This window comes from Octodon degus, unplaced genomic scaffold (assembly GCF_000260255.1).
Source record: "Octodon degus isolate 3935 unplaced genomic scaffold, OctDeg1.0 scaffold00076, whole genome shotgun sequence".
NCBI lineage: Eukaryota > Metazoa > Chordata > Mammalia > Rodentia > Octodontidae > Octodon > Octodon degus.
In genome coordinates, this window is record NW_004524652.1 from 539,756 (window position 1) to 554,570 (window position 14,815).

At 50.1% G+C, this 14,815-nt stretch overlaps 1 protein-coding gene across 4 annotated transcripts in view; it reads left to right on the plus strand.

Annotated features, from left to right (window-relative positions):
- The first annotated feature begins 3,827 nt into the window (after positions 1-3,827).
- Positions 3,828-14,815, plus strand: part of Pole (DNA polymerase epsilon, catalytic subunit) — a 43,843-nt gene continuing 32,855 nt past the window's right edge. For 3 of the 4 annotated variants that reach the window (XM_004635839.2, XM_023720575.1, XM_023720576.1), the window contains exons 1-19: positions 3,828-3,967; positions 4,369-4,449; positions 4,842-4,886; positions 4,992-5,084; positions 5,376-5,530; positions 8,725-8,866; positions 8,969-9,049; positions 10,037-10,144; positions 10,448-10,558; positions 10,768-10,853; positions 11,207-11,326; positions 11,956-12,088; positions 12,280-12,393; positions 12,662-12,874; positions 13,049-13,156; positions 13,498-13,626; positions 13,722-13,824; positions 13,910-14,056; positions 14,277-14,422. In XM_004635839.2, coding sequence (XP_004635896.1) covers positions 3,893-3,967; positions 4,369-4,449; positions 4,842-4,886; positions 4,992-5,084; positions 5,376-5,530; positions 8,725-8,866; positions 8,969-9,049; positions 10,037-10,144; positions 10,448-10,558; positions 10,768-10,853; positions 11,207-11,326; positions 11,956-12,088; positions 12,280-12,393; positions 12,662-12,874; positions 13,049-13,156; positions 13,498-13,626; positions 13,722-13,824; positions 13,910-14,056; positions 14,277-14,422 — 2,190 coding nt within the window. In that variant the 5' untranslated portion in view covers positions 3,828-3,892. Of the gene's footprint in view, positions 3,968-4,368; positions 4,450-4,841; positions 4,887-4,991; positions 5,085-5,375; positions 5,531-6,225; positions 6,295-8,724; positions 8,867-8,968; positions 9,050-10,036; positions 10,145-10,447; positions 10,559-10,767; positions 10,854-11,206; positions 11,327-11,955; positions 12,089-12,279; positions 12,394-12,661; positions 12,875-13,048; positions 13,157-13,497; positions 13,627-13,721; positions 13,825-13,909; positions 14,057-14,276; positions 14,423-14,815 lie in introns of those variants that run through there. The other variant, XM_023720577.1, reaches the window with a different exon arrangement.

Sequence of the window (14,815 nt, forward strand, 5' to 3'; positions counted from 1 at the left end):
TGCGCGGCGGCGCTCGGCGGGTCTGCACTGCGGACGCGCGGGCGGTTCGCCGGGGCGGCGAGGGTGTCCGGGACCGGCTGTCAGGCGCTCCGTCTCGTGCGAGGAGCCCGGCGGTCCTTGTGGTGGGGATCGTCGTGCAGGTGGAAGGAGTGCGAGTGGCTGGGGCGGCGTCTGTGGCCGCGAGCAGCTGCGCCCGATTTCGGGGGGTGAGGGGAGCGCTAATCTGCCTGCCGCGGGTGGTTACAGGAAGCAAGGACCCTAATCTTGGAATAGAGCTATTCTTTTCTTTCTTTTTTTCTTTCTTTCTTTTTTTTTTTTTCCAGAACCGGGGTTGAACTCAGGCCCTTGAGCTTGCCAGGCAAGCGCTTATTCTACTGAGCCGTCTCCCCGGCCCAGCTATTCCTTTCAGATGGAGAGGACTGTGGAATCCCTTCAGGCCAAGGAAATGTTTTTCTTGACAAACGGTTCTGTTTGTACTTCTGTTTATAAATTTAATTATTCTTTTTCCTTTTTTTTTTTTTTTTTTTGGCGGAACCGAGGATTGAACTCAGGCCTTTGCGCTTGCAAGGCGAGCGCTTATTCTACTGAGCCGTCTCCGCGGCCCCTTGTTTATAAGTGTAACAGCTGGCGGACTAAGTTATGGTGTTGTAACCAAAAATTAAAAACCGGACTCAACTTAAAAGCGCTTTATTTAGCTGAGCTCGGCGGCGGCACGCACTCTCGTCTCCAAGTAGGTGCGCGATTAAGTAGGGAGAGACGGGTTTATAAAGCTGAAAACCGCAGTCGGGAGAGGTCTTGTGATGTAAGCGCGAGAGAGATGCAGCCCAGGGTCAGGGTCCGCTAACATGGGTTAGTCTTCAGGAACCAACAGTTACAATTTAGGGTTCGGGGTTGATCACGGACATACTGGGAGGCGTGCTCTGTCTGGGGTAAGGAATAGTTCAGATTTTAACCTTTAACACACTGTGGTTTAGAACAAAGGAATAGTTTGAACATTAACAAACTGTGTTCAGAGGTCCGGAGGATGGCCTGAGTCACCACGATGGAGCTTAAGTTGTCAGCTTATACCAAACAGTCCTCGTTAATAAAGTTACAGTGGAAACGTTCAGAGGTGTATAACAGAATGGCTATTCTGGTTACAAATGGAGTCACTCACAGGTTATGACAGAAACGCACACAGTTGTATAACAGAACAGCTGCTCTAGTTACACAAATGGAGACGGTTACATAGGTTATAACAATGAGAAGGACATTGTGCAGAGACTTGGTTCAGATCATTTTAATTTTTTTTTAAGTGATCCTACTTTGGACATATACCTTTTGTAAATGGCTTTTCTTTTTGACCTCTTATAAATACTTGTGTTGAACGTCCATATGTAGGGTGAATATTGCCTGCACAACCCTTTCCTTGCCGTAAATTAGTTGAAGTAGAATTTCTTTTATTATTTGTGTGTGTGTACACGTGTGTGTGTGTTTTCTTGTTTTTTTTTTTTTTTTTGGCAGAACCGGTGATTGAACTCAGACCCTTGTGCTTGCCAGGGAAGCACTTAATCCACTGAGCCATCTCCCCGGCCCCAGTTGAAGTAGAATTATAGGGTAAAATGATACAACGATATTTTAGAAACACGTTATGAAGACTTGTAACACTATCTGCTGCGGAATCAGCCTCCAAACTGATGTAGGGTTATGAAGGATAGATAGAGAGAAAAACAAATTTTTAAGGAGGGAAGACCAGGAAACTCCCATCTCAAGAAGACAAGAGCCTTGGGAGTTCAGAAAGCCCCATTTTTATTAGTGAAACAAGCCAGTGTAGCAATCATACAATCTGATTACATAGTTCAGTCTCCCAGTCCATGACAGTGTAGTCATATATTTTTATTAATAGCTGGTATTGTTCTATGACTAACTACTATGAAGATAATAAGCAATGTATTAATTATTGTAACTGTCCTACTAACCTGTTTTGAAACTCTCATTGCTGTTTGTTTCTCGATAAAATTAATTTTAAAAAACCCTGGTATTGTTAACCAGGGGTGGTGGCACAAGCCTGTAATCCCAGCACACAGGAGGCTGAGACAGGATCGCTTCGAGTTCGAGGCCAGCCTGGGAGTTACAGAAGTGAGCACAAGACCAGCCTGAACTGCATAGCTAGCCTCCATCTCAAAAATAGTAGAATAAAATTACAAAGTAACTGGCACAGAAACCCAAAAAAACCCACCCAGGATTTGGAGCCAGATTTATTTATGTCAGATGGGCACTGCAAGGAATGAACCCTTATAAAAGTGTCAAACCCTGATCTGTGGTGGCCTAATGCTCCTATGGGATAAGCAAGCAGGAAGAATAGAATGGCTTCTCAATTGGGGATTGGGTCTTACTATCTGCATCACAGTGACCAGGGAAAAGGAACTGTAACTAGCCAGAACTGTTACCTGGGCAACTAACTCACTCACTGGAGCTTACTGGGGGGAGAAGAGTCCTCTTGTTACATTGTACTGGAGCACGGTGGTACATGCCTGTAGTCACAGCGCTGGGGAGGCTGAGGCAGGAAGAGTACCACAAGTTTGAGGCCAGCCTCAACTACAGAGTGAGACCTTGTTTCAAAAAACATACTCTAGGCTGGGTGTGGTGCCTTATCCCCAGTGGTAAGGAGTCCCAGGGAGGAAAATTCAAGGCCAGCCCAGGATACTAGCAAGTTTAGGTGTGCTTGGCCTACATGCTAAGACAAGTTTGCAGACAGCATCCACATTCTAGCAAATGCTGAAGGTAGTTAGTATCATCCTGGGATGGGAAGCGTGGTGAAAGGAGTGATACCTGTGAGTAGGTGGGGAAAGAAAGCTCTTTGACACCTGGAAGCCCACCTTGCCCTGTCTGGAAGAACACATGGAACATTCCAAGTGGGCCAAGAAGAGCCAGGCTGGGTCTTCCTTGACCAAGGCCAAGAAGCAGATGTAGGAAATATGCTCGCTTCTGCATGAGTATGTATATTTACCGTCTCCCACTTGAACATCAGCCTCTCTCCACACATCTGTGCCTGCCTCCTCCCCCACCCCTGGCATTGATCCTGAGTTTTTTCTTTCTTTTTTGATCCTGCTGACTTCTGACTCAGCCTCTAAGAGTGCTGGAGTTACTCACTTGCATCACCACACCAGGCTCTGCTCATGGGTTTCTAAAATAGCTCATTTACTTACATTAAGACAAGGCACAGGACATTGGTGCTTAGCGTATGTTTTTGGGGACTGAAGAACAAAATTGGCTTAGGAAATAAGTAGGCCTTTTGGCAAAAGCATAAAGGATCTAGAGTCTCAGAACTGTGGTTCTAAGGGCCGGGGAGACGGCTCAGTAGAATAAGTGCTTGCCTGGCAAGCACAAGGGCCTGAGTTCAAAAGAACTGTGGTTCTAAAAAGAAACTAATGTTTTTAAAAGGAAAGCTGAAATGCCAATAAACTGCAGGATTGCTCTCTCTCGAAGATGAGGAAACTAACTGTACGGGACCATCCAGGTGGGATCAATCTGGCTAGTAAAGATTATGAACAATTTGCAAGAATCAGAGCCCTGCAATCAACAGAGTTGATAGTTACTGTGACCGAGAGTCTTCATTAGGCACTGAAATTAAGACTTTGGCTGAAATCTGTATAAAGCATTGTTACCAGGTCAGAACTAGAAAGAGGCCAACTTGATGTTTGTAAGGACTGTATGTGCTGTGATGTATCGGAACCCTGACAGTAGCACCCAGGTGTGCTTGCTGCTTGCACTAGGGTTAGGGTTATGTGGGTTGGTTTCAGGTGGTGACGTGGTGCTGAACCTGGGTTGCTCTCTGTTCCTCAGGGATGACGGCCCCCCTTCCTCAGTCTCAGCACTCAAGCGCCTGGAGCGGAGTCAGTGGACAGATAAGATGGACATGCGGTTTGGTTTTGAGAGGCTGAAGGAGCCTGGTGAGCGGACTGGTTGGCTCATCAACATGCACCCTGTAAGCACCTGTCCGCCTTAGCCTTCTGCTCTTTGCAGCCCCTAGCTAAAGAGTAGGTGACTGGTGGATGGTGCAGGTGGACGGTCTGTTTCTTCATAGCTCTCCTTTGGTCTTTCTCATTATTGGGGGCCATAAAGTGGCTGCTATGGAAAGACTAAGATGAGGATTCTCTCTGTGAGCCATCAGAAAGAATAAACCTTCCAGGGTCATGAAAGAAAAATTCAGAGAATCCCCGATTTGGGAGCTGCTACAACACAGTACTTGTCAGTGAGGTGGTCAAGGGTAGTGTGGAGAGCCAGGTTGGAGGGTTTTTAAAGTGTTCAGTTTCCCAAGACCAGCCACCCACGGTTCCCAGGCTTGTGGAGAATTGTCCCCATCCGTGTTGCCTGGTTCTCTTGCAGACTGAGATTCTAGATGAAGATAAACGCTTAGTCAGTGCTGTGGATTACTACTTTATCCAAGACGATGGCAGCAGGTTTAAGGTAAGCCACTGACCCTAAGACTAAACCCACATCTGGGGGGCAGTTGTTGGAACTGGCAGGCATTACCTTAGCTCTGCAGCCACTAGGGAGAGTGTGGGAGGCTCCTGTTGTGCAGTTGCCCACAGCCTGTGAAGGGCAGAGCCCATGCCCCCACCCCTCAGCCACCTCAGTCCCGTGAGGATGTCCTGAGAGAATTCAGCTCAGGAGGTTGAGGGGAGTTGTCCCGTTGTTCCAGCTGAAGATGTAAGCAGATTCAGACTTCCTCAGTGCTTCTCTTAATAGCTGTGAGGTCCAGAGGGTCGTGCATCCAGGCTGCCCTGGGACTGCATATGCAAATAATCTGTCTTCACTTTTTTCTTTCTTGTCATTCCTGGATGGCTTGGCTTTCACAGGTGGCCTTGCCCTTCAAGCCATATTTCTACATTGCAACCAGAAAGGTACGTCTCTTTCCTAGAATCAGGTCAGACCTGAGGGGCTTCACATAGACAAGAAAGGAAGTGCTTCTTAGTAACTCAAGTTCTTTCATTTTGATTCTGATTTAGGGTTGTGAGCGGGAAGTTTCATCTTTTGTCTCTAAGAAGTTTCAGGGTAAAGTTGCAAAAGTGGAGACTGTTCCCAAGGAGGATCTGGACTTGGTGAGTCCTGTCCCAACCTGGGGCAGAGAGGCTGCTGTGCGCATTGTCCGAGGCTGGGTTGGGAGAGGCAGATGTTTGCTGGGTGGGGGATCAGGGCGATGGGGACACTGGCTGTTCCCAGAGCCCTCAAGGAACTGTGGTGGCGTTGCTTGGTGCCACGTACAGAGGTGGACAGTGTGCTTGGTGCTCCTGCTCTGAGGTGTATGTGTACCTGTGAACGTGTCCTCTTGTTTGCTTTCTCTACACTGTCCTTTCTCTCAAGCTCATGAGCATGGTCTCTCCACTTCGCAGCCAAATCACTTAGTAGGTCTGAAGCGAAATTACATCAAGCTGTCCTTCCACACCGTGGAGGACCTTGTCAAGGTGAGGAAGGAGATTTCTCCTGCTGTGAAGAAGAGCTGGCAGCAGAACCATGCCAGCGACGCATACACGTCTATGCTGTCCAGGTAAGTGCCTTCTTGGTAGCCAACCGCCAGCAAGGGCAGGGTGGGTAGGAGGTGGAGAGACTCAGTCAGTGCCACAGTCGTTCTGTCCTGTGTGGAAACTTGCGCAGCTGGGTAGAGTTGCCTAGTGCCTTCCTACAGTTTGTGTTTTAACTGTTGCTCCTCCCTTATGTAAGGGTTTGGCTCGTGGCTCTAAAATTGAGTTGCCTTTTTAAATTTTTAATTTTTTTTTGAGATAGGCTCTCACTACATAGTTCAGGTGGTCTTAAACTCAGTGTGTAGCCCAGGCTGATTCATACTCATGGCGATTCTCCTGCCTCAGCCCCCTGAATGCTGAGATTGCACGAATGCACCACCATGCCCAACTGAGTTGCTTTTAACAGTGTGGATGTTTTGACTTTCTTATCCAGCACTGTAGTCAGTTGATTTATGTAGCATGTTTTCTCCAGAAAAATTTGGGTATGATATAGTGAATAGGTGCAGAACACCAGGTGTTGTTACCTAGAGTTTGAGGTGTCCCCACGGTAACAGGAAGCAGTTCAGTCATGCAGGCAGAGGCTGCGGGAAAGCAGCATCAGGGAGTTGTGTGTTAGAGGGTTAGTGGCTCTCTGTAGATGTTAACTGCAGCATGGGCATCAGCGCCCAGGGTCTGTAGGAATCTGAGCCTGTGGTCTCCACAGAAGCCGCCTGTTGTATTTGTCATACCTGGAAAGCTGTCCCCCAATCACCCTGCACATGACTGCTGGAAAGAGCAAAGTTCCAGAGTGGTGGATATTTTCCCAGAAACCTGGTGGGGAGTGTGTCCACCTGACACACGGCCTGCTGGCCAAATGCTTTCCAGCCGTGTGGCACCGGCTGTGGAGGGCCTCGTCACCTGCTAGTCCAGCTCTCCCCCTGCACAGCTCCAAAATCAGTGCGGCTGCGGAGGACTCACAGCTTTCTGGCAAAAGCCCTTTAAATTCTATTTTTTCTTGCTTTCTTTTTGGTACCAGGAATTGAGGTGAGGACCTTGTGCTTGGCCAGGCAGGTGTTGTGCCACTGAGCTATCTCCCTGGCTCCTTAATTTTTCATTTTTTCTCCCTAAGACAGTCTACGTAACATTTTTGCAAACAAGACCTGAAGATAGTATTTTGGTTTATGAAGTGCGTATGGCTTGCCCTCTGAGAGAGCAGTTTAACTGTCAGAACCATTGTTTAAAGAAATGGCACTGCCTTCAGTGTTTAGGCTGCTCAGGCCCTGAGGCTCTGGATGGGGGCCGAACGCATGTCCTTCGGCACGGAGTGTCCTTCGGCACGGAGTACAGAGCTCTGCCTGGATTAGGATGAGACCGAAGACCGAAGTCACGGCTAGGCCCAGGAAATGAGAAGGCAGTCATTTTTGGGCTTTTGCCATCTTATAGTAAAATGTAAATGAAAATTACTTATAGTCTGTCTGTCTTCGTAGGGCAGTTTATTTCAAAGGGTTATTTGCCTTATCCCAAATGTTTAGTGGAATTTTGTATATAATTGTTCTGAACTCTGTATAGAGTTGCATTTAGACTGGTGTTTTTTACAGCCATGCTACAGATTTTCCTTTGCTTTTTTTTTTTTTTTTTTTCTGGCTCAAGTTGCCTTAAGGGCAGGTCTGGTAAGGCATGTGTAGCTGGGGATTGAACTGCAGTCCCCTGCGCCTGACTGGGCTTGCCTGAGCAGGCACTTAAACAACTAAGCTAAATCACAAGCCTCCCTCTCCTTTGTATTTTTTTTTTTGTGTGTGTGTGGAACTGGGGATTGAATTCAGGCCCTTGGACTTGCCAGGCAAGCACTTATTCTACTGAGCTATCTCCCCAGCCCCTCTCCTTTGTATTTTAAAAATGTCATAGGGGCCAGCGAGATAGCTCAGCAGACTAAAGCGCCTGCTTAGGCAAGTGCAGGTTCGCAGCTCGATCCCTGGCACCACATGCCTCACCAGCCTTGCCCCAAGGGTGGGCTGAGCTGGTCAGAGCCCGGGTATAGTAGTGCATGCCTGTAATCCCAGCACTGGGAAGGCTGAAAGCAGGAGGATCACCATGAGTCCAAGCTGCATAAAGAGACCTTGCAACAACCAAATACATTATTAAAAAAAAAAAAGTCATAGCCTTAAATAATGATTCATTTTGACTAGAATAAATACATTAATAAATTTAATAGGAAACATGAGCTTAAGAAGAGCAAGTGGGGCTGGTGAGATGGCTCAGTGGTCTAAAGCACCTACTTAGAACAAGTTTAGCAAAACACATGGACCGCGGTTCAATCCCCCAGCACTACATGCCAGCCAGCCCCACCCCCTGGTGGGCTGAGCTGGCCACACACACACACAAATAAATAAATAAATAAATAATAATAAAAAAAAAAAAAGTTTAAAAAAAAAAAGAGCAAGTGGTGAGTAGTTTAGTTTCAGTGACTTCAGAAGAGCTAACCATATTCTTCCGACAGAAATCCTGCAGCTCCTCGAGTGCCCCTTCCTAGTGAGGCCGTCCGTAACTTTTCTGAGTATTGTAAGGTGCGGCCTGAGCTGTCTGTGAGACTCATTGTCTGTGCTCTAACCTTTTGTGGGGGCAGATTCCAGGTGAGCTTGGACAGCCAGGTGCTATGCTGCTGTGCTCTATCCCTGGCCCTGCTCTTTCATTCTTAGCGTGTTCCTTATCCATCCTTAGTGGGCTAGTAATCAACATTCTGGTGACAGATAGCCCCTTGAGTATGTGGCCGTTGCAGAGTCTGTTGGCACTTACCAGTCACCATGTTCCAAGCTGCAGCCTCACTTAGTGTTCACTACCCCCTGAGGCAGGCTGGTTGCGCTCGCCCTCATTTCCTTGGTGAAGAAGCAGCCTCTACAGTATGACAGACGCTGCTCAGGGCTGTGAGAAGACCGATTCTGCTCTCCTGGTGCTCTGTGGTGCAGCCTTCTAAGTAGCAAAGAGGGTATGATGGGAGTGGCCATGTTTGTGAGCTTTCCTGGTTAGCAGCAATCAGTGTGGCGTACACCACGCATAGTGGACCATCTCAAGTACACGGAATTTTCTTGTCTCTGGCCTGCTGGTCAGGTAGCACTCTTGAAGCGCTGCCCTGGTCATCCCAGCTACCTCAGTGTGGCCTTGGGCTTGCTCCAGGTGTGCTCCAGTCTTCACGTCCCCATGCCCAACAGTGTGGTAAGTCAGCTGTGCTTTCTGTATTTCCTAGTGTTCTGCAAGGAGGCGGTGTAATCACCGATGAGGAGGAAGCATCCAAGAAGATAGCAGACCAGTTGGACAATATAGTGGACATGCGGGAGTACGATGTCCCCTACCACATCCGCCTCTCCATCGACCTCAAGATCCATGTGGTGAGGGAAATTCCTACCAGCCCGAGATGATACATTTAAATTCACTGAGAAATAGACTTCTAGATAGAGGTACCATCAGTTGATGCATGGCATGTCCTGCAGGCTCACTGGTACAGCGTCAGATACCGAGGAAATGCTTTTCCTGTGGAAATCACTCGCCAAGATGATCTCGTTGAACGGCCAGTGAGTGCTGCTTGCTTTCCTCCGTCCTGCCCGTTCACCTTGTTTGCTGGAGAGATCAGGTTCAGTGCTGAGGGAGAATCTGATTCAAGGGCTTTCTTCTATTTTCTCAAATACTTTCTGGAAAGAATTATAGTTAGAATTTTTCTCGTCAGTTTCTGAACTAAGTATAATTCTGCTTCACACCTGTGTTAGCATGTGACATCAGCATTTGAGCGAGGTGGATTTGAACCTTTTAGACTTCCACTTGGGTAGCTGGTAGAGGAGTGACCGATGAAAATGGATTTATACCTAGAAGGCCTGGGCTCAGGGGTGCTGGCGATCCAGGGGAGTCCTCATGCTCAGTTTTCTCATTCCCAAGAGGTTGTCAGCTGCGCCACACGGCTCTAAGGGTCAGAATGAGGCAGGCGTTCAAGTAGCCTTGAAACTGGTGTTCTGTGTGGTGCCCTGTGGCAGCTTCGGCCTTTGTCTCTTACATGTTTGACTTTTCACCTCATTGGTGAGCTGTGGTATTCTCTGGATGGGTCAGTCTGAGACTCTTCTCAGCTCTCCTGGAGCCTGTTTAGCTCCTGCTTTGCACAGACAGAGATGGGGCAGACAAGTCGTGGGCGTCCAAGAAGGTGCCCAAGCCTTGGCTGGCTTTCTTTTTCTTTTCTTTTCTTTTTTTTTTTTTTTTTTTTTTGGCAGAACCAGGGATTGAGCTCAGGCGCTTGAGCTTTCCAGGCAAGCACTTATTCTGCTGAGCTATCTCCCCAGCTGCTGGCTTTATTTTTCTAGTACTTGGGAATTTCTTACTGTAGCACATCCCTAGCCCTTGTTTTTTATTTAATTTTAATTTAATTTAATTTTATGGTAAGGTCCCCCTAAGTTGTCCAGGGTGGGATCCTCCTGCCCTTGCCTCCCTATATAGCTGGATTGCAGTTGTCTGCTACCAGTCCTGTTCTCTGGCTTGTTTTGTTGCTTATTTAGGCTATGTTTTTGTCCCTCTAGGACCCTGTGGTTTTGGCGTTTGATATTGAGACAACCAAGCTGCCCCTCAAATTTCCTGATGCAGAGACAGACCAGATTATGATGATTTCTTACATGATTGACGGCCAGGTGAGCAGCAGCCTTCTCAGCAGTCAGTTCCCTGGATGTGGCCTTGTGTTGTCCCTGTGCCAGAGCAGTGTGTGCTGAGGGAATAGTCCGTGGCTGGAATCCAAGACCGTGAGCAAGGAACTGTCCTGACATTAGTCACACCCCTTCCTCAGATGTCTGGGACACCTGGGGCTCTGGGCTCATGTGAGATGCCTCAAGTCGCAGAAGAGCTCTGAGTGCTGCCAGGAAGTTGTCAGGTGGCATGGGAGGCTATTCTCAGCGCTGCCGTGTCTGACTTGTGTGACTGCTAATGACTTTCTCCAGGGCTACCTCATCACTAACAGGGAGATTGTATCAGAAGATATCGAGGACTTTGAGTTCACCCCCAAGCCAGAGTATGAGGGACCCTTCTGTGTCTTCAATGAACCAGATGAGGTAACCTCCCATGATGGGGAGAAGGTGGGAAGCAGCAGCATGCTGGCGTCTTCAAGGCCCGTTGAGTAAGGGCTGCAGCTCAGCCAGCTTCCAGGCGAAGCAGTGGCTGGCGTGAGGGCTGGTGGCAGCTCTGTCTGAACCTGGGGGGAGGCATGGGAGTAGCGGCAGTGGAGAAGCGCCACACGGGCCGCTGGGTTTGTTGTGCTCAGGTCCACCTGATCCAGAGATGGTTTGAGCACATCCAGGAGACCAAACCAACCATCATGGTGACCTACAATGGGGACTTTTTTGACTGGTAAGGCTCATGTCCTGTTTGTAGGTAATTAGGCTATGTTGGGAAGGGAAGCGACAAAAGAGCTCTGCCTCATAGCCATCCACCATCATTGGAGGGGAGGTTGGTGTGGGAGGTTCCAGTTTACTCTGGGATCTCCTGGGAGTCAACTTATGTATCTGAGGAAGGACAAAAGAAGGCGCCTAGCTACTCAGAAGGCTGACGAAGCGGGATTGCAAGTTTGAACCTGGACAATATAGTGACTTAGACCTTGTCTCAAGATAAAAAGAGGGCTGTGGATGTAGCTCAGTGCAAGACCCTGGTTCATTCCTAAGTACTAAAAAAAATCAAGCCTAACTTGTGCACTTTGTCCCCAGGCCATTTGTGGAGGCCAGAGCAGCAGCCCATGGCCTGAGCATGTACCAGGAGATAGGCTTCCAGAAGGACAGCCAGGGCGAGTATAAGGCACCACAGTGCATCCACATGGACTGCCTCAGGTGAGTGCCTGGCCTGACAGGTCATCGCTGGCCCATCAGTGAGGCCAGCAGCCTCTGAGAAGCGCCTTAGCACACCACAGCCCTCTGGCTTTGCAGGCCTGGCTGTGTAGGCTCTGATTGCTGCTTATCCATGTTGGCCACCACACAGTGAGCATCCCGAAGGAGACTGCAGGCCGCAGGCCACAGGACAAGTGCTCCCAGACTGGGGCCTGCAGTGGGCTAAGGGGCAGTGTCAGTGGCTCAGCGGAGTTGGGGCTCAGCAGGACTGGGGTTGGAGGACAGCGATTCCACCAGCTGTCCCAGGTGTTTTGGGGACATTAGCAGCCTGTGCATCTCGGTTTGCCTCTGGCATTTCAGTACTGGGGGACTGTAAGGAGGGGGACAGGGAAGAGGCCTTTTCATCTCTGCTGAAAGGCTAGTCTTTGTTGGGATGGGAATGAAGGGGCGGCCTGAGAGCACCCTGACATCCCTCATCTCTTGGGGTCAGCCTGAGAGTAGCTCCAGGTGAAGCCTGCCTGGAGGAGGGGTCCGTGTCTCAGGTCCCGTCAGGCCCTGCGCCTTCCATGCCGTGCCACCCTGCCAGTCTCTGCTGTCGTCATCTCTGGCCTTTGTTCTCCTTCCCTTGCCAGGTGGGTGAAGAGGGACAGCTATCTCCCTGTGGGTAGTCATAACCTCAAGGCAGCTGCCAAAGCCAAGCTTGGCTACGACCCCGTGGAGCTAGACCCAGAGGACATGTGCCGGATGGCCACCGAGCAGCCCCAGGCACGTGAGCCATGTCCCTGCTCTCCATGCAGTCTCGAGGTTTCGCCTGGTCCCATAGAGAAGCAAAGTGCCTTACCTTATGTTCCAGCTGACTGCACTTCCCTTGCTCAGCCCCTTGCAGAACTTTGCCTCTTGGCCGCCTGCTCTGTGCGGCCTTCGGTCCTGACGGTAAGATCTGGTTCTCTCTACAGACTCTGGCTACGTATTCGGTGTCAGATGCGGTTGCCACTTACTATCTATACATGAAGTATGTCCACCCATTTATCTTCGCCTTGTGCACCATCATCCCCATGGAGCCAGATGAGGTCAGCACCCCCCTGTTCTGTCAGGCCCTGCCGTTTCAGCATCCTGTTGCTCAGAGTCCTGGGGGCTGGTGGTGAAGGTGACCTAGGACGTTGGTATATAATGTCAGTGATGTCTTCAGCAGGCTTGGGGCTTTGCTCTGCCGGGACTGTGGGGCGGGTGGAGTCAGCAGCCACTCCAGGCGCCTTTCTAGTAGGACCTGGACTCAACCAGGAATTGAGAGAGAGGCTAGGGGAGGTGGTGCACAGCCAGACATGACATCTCCCACAGGTACTGCGGAAGGGCTCCGGCACACTGTGTGAAGCCTTGCTGATGGTGCAGGCCTTCCATGCCAACATCATCTTCCCCAACAAGCAAGAGCAAGAATTCAACAAGCTGACAGACGATGGCCACATGCTGGATGCTGAGACCTATGTGGGGGGCCACGTGGAGGCGCTGGAGTCTGGCGTGTTTCGTAGTGACATCCCCTGTCGGTTTAGGATGGTGCGCTCCCAGAGTCTCCCTGAGTGTCCCCTTGTCCTGTTGCCAAGGGTCTGTGACCTGGGCTTATGGAGACCAGGCTCTGCGTGGCTGCTCACGTACAGCGCTTCACCTGAAGCAGGCAGTGTAGGTGTGGTTTCTTTCTGACTTGTGTTGTCTTGTGTCACTTTGTGCTAGAATCCCGCTGCTTTTGACTTCCTGCTGCAGCGGGTTGAGAAGACCATGCGCCATGCCATTGAAGAGGAGGAGAAGGTGCCAGTGGAGCAGGCCACCAACTTCCAGGAGGTGACTGCCCAGAGTCAGGGGAGGGCTCTGCTCTTTTTTTTTTTTTAATTTTATTTATTTATTTATTTTTAATTTTATTTATTTATTTGTGTGACCAGCACAGCCCACCAGGGGGCGGGGCTGGCTGGCATGTGGTGCTGGGGGATTGAACCGCGGTCTCTGTGCTTCGCTGAGCTTGTTCCAAGTAGGTGCTCTAGACCACTGAGCCATCTCTCCAGCCCCTCTGCTCTTTCTTGAAGGCCTTGCACATGGTGGCTGTCTGCTGTCGCTGGGCCCTTAATGTGATTGCCCAGTGCTCTGGGTTTTACCATGCCACCAGTGTCCCTTCCCCCTCCCTGCAGGTGTGTGAGCAGATTCAGACCAAGCTTGCCGCCCTGAAAGATGTTCCTAACCGAATTGAGTGTCCTCTCATCTACCACCTGGATGTGGGGGCCATGTACCCCAACATCATCCTCACAAACAGGCTGCAGGTAAGCCTGCTCTTCCCTCCGTAGCCGGAGTTGTCTGCAAACCTGTTGCTTCCTGGCTCTTACTCCTCTTTCCTGCTTCCTCTCCCTCTCTGCAGCCGTCTGCCATGGTAGATGAGGCCACCTGTGCTGCCTGTGACTTCAACAGGCCTGGGGCAAACTGCCAGAGGAAGATGGCCTGGCAGTGGCGGGGCGAGTTCAGTGAGTGTTGGGCCTAGAGGGGCCTGGGCAAGTGGGGACCCAAGCAGGGTCTCTGGTGGAACCTGTCACATGGCTTCCCCCCCAGTGCCAGCCAGTCGCAGCGAGTACCATCGCATCCAGCACCAGCTAGAATCAGAGAAGTTTCCCCCGCTGTTCCCAGAGGGGCCGCCGAGAGCCTTCCATGAGCTGTCCCGAGAGGAGCAGGCCAAATACGAGAAGCGGAGGCTGGCAGGTGTGCACCTGGGCAGTGGCTTTGCAGACCACAGCTCCTTCCTGCCCACAGGCACTGGCACTTGGAAACCACTCTTGGGACTGGGTGTCTTGGCCCACTTATGCCCAGGGCCACCCTGTTGGCTGTGATGAACTTCATTCTGCCAGGGTTTTCTGTTCCGTGGTGTTGATTTAGAAAACCAGGCTGTCTCATTCCTGTCTTACCACTTAACTGTACGCAGATTACTGCCGCAAAGCATACAAGAAGATCCACATCACCAAGGTGGAGGAACGCCTCACCACCATCTGCCAGCGGGAGAACTCCTTCTACGTGGACACAGTACGCGCCTTCCGGGACAGGCGCTACGAGTTCAAAGGGCTACACAAGGTGAGGCTGGAGGGGCCTCAGGCAGCCTTGGCGAGTCTGAAGGGATGACCCACGCTCCGCTGTGTCTAGACAGCCTCAGTAGCCTGCTAGTGTATGTTTTTTGGGCTCCTCTGAGCTGGCACATGGACTCAGTAAATGTGGGTAGACAAGGCAGTGGGAGTCATCCTCCCTGGCCAGAGACCAAGAACTAGCCTGCCAGTTATTCTTTTTTTTTTTTAATATTTTATTTATTTGGTACAGGGTCTCACTACACAGCTCAGACTCATAATGATCCTCCTGTCTCAGCCTCCTCAGTGCTGGGATTACAGTTGTACACTACCGTGCCTGGTTTTGGTGGCTGGCACAGCATGCCTGGGGTCTGGTGCTGGTTTCTTTCTTTCTTTTTTTTTTTTT